The sequence below is a fragment of the Puccinia triticina genome, chromosome 4A (genome assembly GCF_026914185.1).
Source record: "Puccinia triticina chromosome 4A, complete sequence".
NCBI classification, from domain to species: Eukaryota; Fungi; Basidiomycota; class Pucciniomycetes; order Pucciniales; family Pucciniaceae; genus Puccinia; species Puccinia triticina.
The window spans coordinates 2,727,970-2,731,398 of record NC_070561.1 but is presented as its reverse complement, the minus strand read 5'-3'; the positions used below and the strand labels follow the sequence as shown (position 1 = coordinate 2,731,398).

At 43.2% G+C, this 3,429-nt stretch overlaps 1 protein-coding gene across 1 annotated transcript; it reads left to right on the top strand.

Moving 5' to 3' along the window:
* Positions 1-473: 473 nt before the first annotated feature.
* Positions 474-3,016, top strand: PtA15_4A335 (uncharacterized protein; the record flags this gene model as incomplete). The annotated part of the gene is made up of 7 exons (XM_053168209.1): positions 474-546; positions 633-1,350; positions 1,477-1,711; positions 1,823-2,028; positions 2,183-2,347; positions 2,435-2,783; positions 2,984-3,016. The coding sequence occupies 7 exons, from the start codon at positions 474-476 to the stop codon at positions 3,014-3,016; spliced, it is 1,779 nt and encodes a 592-aa protein (XP_053019441.1).
* Between the last annotated feature and the right edge of the window lie 413 nt (positions 3,017-3,429).

Sequence of the window (3,429 nt, the reverse complement as noted above, 5' to 3'; positions counted from 1 at the left end):
TTTCTGGATCAGAGACTATTCCAAGACTGCATTTATTTTGAATTTTAGCTACTAGGCTCTTGCTTGAAGGCACAGGACATGGTCCTGTTGGCCAAGACCAAAGAAGGCTCAACTCCTGGACTGCGTCACTACTGGCCTGATAATTAACACCGCTTATGTTAATGTACCGCTAGCCAAGATAAATGGGTGTCATCCACTTCGTGCGGGTTTCTCGATTCATACCTGCGACAAATTTGGTGGGTACATATCCTGAGGAGTGGTTTCAAGAACTTAAATTCCACTCAGAAAACTGCACTCTAAGGAGCAATACGTTTCGTGTTTTCAATTCCGTCAAGATTCCTTTTTTGATAAAACTTTTGGGCCTTGCCAAAAAGGAAATTCTTTTAAAATACCCCAAGACCCTCATCGGAATTTGTCATACGACGAGGGACACGCAACTACAAACCATCCAGTCAGGATCCAATTCCATCAAAATGTCTAACTTCTTCCGATTCCCGGTCCTCCTTCAGATAATGCAGATATGCTGGATCATGATGAGCGCAGAGGGTCAGAATTAGTCTCTTCATCCAGATTTTTACCCCTGAACTTAGACCAACATTGTTTGTTGACTCAAAATGCTTTGTTCGCTGCAGGTTCTTCTGACCGCTCAAAGCCGATTCGACGAGTGGTTTTTGCATCGGATGTTCAGATCAAAGCCATTCGTCCGTGGTCTCCAGCAACTCACAATACTGAAGGGTTGAACTTTCCAGGATCCCCGAGGCGTTCAACAGTGGATCAAGAGAGCTCTTTAATCTGCAGCGGAGATTCACTCGTTCTACAGTTTTCTATCCCTCGGAGCTTCCCTCAAATCCCCAAAGTTGAGGAACAAGAAGCCGGAGATGAAGATTTGAATGATCGATTTACCTTATATCTAAAACCAAGCGGCACTCAATTTCTGCACCCTAACGCAACGATCACCTATCAATCCAACAATGGAAGTTCCGCAAATTCGAACCAACAGTTTGCAACCACCAAGCCAATCATTGCAGATGAAGTGCTAGCCTATTCTGGCACAGCAATTTCAGAAGATGAAATGATATCTCTGGAAGGCAACCATATGGACCGGTTTAACAACTGGGCCAATATCTTGATCCATCATCCCTACGGCACAAAATGTGTGAAGAATTCTGATGATCTGATTCTGGAGGGTGCATTTCAAGTCAATGGGCGTCTTTGGCACATAAAAGCATTCGATTCTTACCAGAAAGTGAGAGGCCCGCATGATTCTGAGCTGGACACGTTGAGCTCCGACGACAAATTGCACTCCACATTGGTAGTTTGGAACAATTCAGATGATTGGGGAACTAGTGGGTACGTTAAACAATTTCTTCTCAAGCTCCTAAGAAATTGAGGAAGGTAAAAACGTCTTCCGTCAAATCTATTCAACTGACCAAATCTCATATTTTTTTTCTCGCCTCCTTGTGGAAAAACTGCTAGCAAACACGAGAATTTCCAACAACAAGACTTCCAGGATGATGAGTCTTTGAGTAGGGTGATCAACAATTCCACGAAGGCCTCTTCTCTTCAAATGACATATACCGAGAGTTCGACTCAACACTTTCTCCAGAAGCGACAAACGATGACCAGTGACATAGCTGGATTGACTGGAGACAAAGTTGATTATGCGCGTACGATTGGCTCGACTGATGGATGTCCGCAGAGTCCAAAGATGGTATACATAGGCATCGCAATAGATTGTACATATCTGAGGAAATATGGATCAGCAGATGCAGTCAGATTGGCAGTCTTGAATAATATGCATCTGGTCTCATCAGTTTATCAGAGGACCTTTAATATCTCTTTGGGCATAGTCGAGATTAATATACCCTCTGAATCGACTTGCCCTTCTCAGCCTTCGTCCGATCGGCCTTGGAACATCGATTGTCCTGACGCTTCATCACAGGGCCTCGATATTAATGGACGTTTGAACAAATTCAGTAAATGGAGGTCTGATAAAGGGGGCTCTGATGGCGCTGGATTATGGCATTTGTGAGTCCAAGCCAAACACTGTTTGTGGGAACATTATCCTACAATCCAAACCCCGATACCTCAAAACAGTTGAAAGACAAAATGGGAAGCTGCGTCATTACTTAAAATATCATTTTGCTTACTGCCAAGTGATTTTTGCTTTCTCTAATAAAAGGCTGACAGATTGTCCGAGTGGAAGTCAAGTAGGGGTTTCTTGGCTTGGGGCGCTATGTAAAGTGAATGCGGAGCAGGGTGTCAATGGTGGAACGACTAGTGGGACTGGGGTCACCGCTTCAACACCCAATGAATGGGAGACTATGGCTCATGAAATCGGTCACAAGTGAGTTAGAAAGTTGTTAAGTCTCATTTTCCTCTTTCCTTCATTTCTAAACTCCTTCTCTTAATAATATATTTATAATGGGGACAGCTTTGGAGCGGTTCATGATTGCACATCCGGATGTAGTATGGGAGATTCATGTTGCCCGGCCTCGACCTCAAGCTGTAACAATGACGATCAAAACATCATGGCTCCTTCAAGCACAAGTGGCTCAACCAGCTCTTTTTCCGCTTGCTCTATAGGCAACATTTGTAGTGCTCTGAAGCCAGGGAACAGTCAGAGGATGGATTCAAGTTGTGTCAGCGAGCTTGCACAACATTACACAATCGCACTCAATCAATGTGGTAATGGGATCCTCGAACCTGGCGAAGACTGTGATCCCGGTCAATTTGCTTCTCCGTGCTGCCAGTGGGGCGTCTGCAAATTCTCGCCTGGTTCGGTCTGCATGCCTTCGGCAAATTCGCCTTGTTGCTCTGCTAACTGTCAATTTGCACCCGCCTCAACTCCTTGTAATTCTTCTCAATCACTCTCGGCTGCAACGTGCTCGGGCTCTAGTCCCAGTTGCCCTCTAGAAACTGATCCAGAAAGCTCAGATTTCTCTTCCTCATTTTAGTTTCTATCTACTTTGTTCTTTTTCAGTCTGATTTATCTCCTCATACAAGTATCTCATAGGACGTTAGAAATTGGAGGCGTATGAATCATCCCCAATAGTCCAATTCAAGCAAAGATATGATAAGAATAAAAATAAATAAAAATGTACTGTTGGTTTGAAGTTTTCTTTTGTATTTTTCCTGTCATCTGATGGTTTTTGCTGGTTAAAAATAAGAAATGGGAATTTCACAAGATTGGCCTGTACCAATGCTACCATAGGCATCAATTTTTCAACACTTTTCTTATCTTCCACACAAAAATAAAAAATAAGAGTATTAGCATATTTCACATCTCCATGTTGTATTAGCATCTCTTAGCTATAGATACAGTTTGTAGTCCGCAGCATCCTCTGAAACCTAGTTGATTGCACTTAGTCCAGTCCAGTTCCTGTTCTTGTAACTGTTTCCCCATTCAACATTGTTTCAAGAATCTGT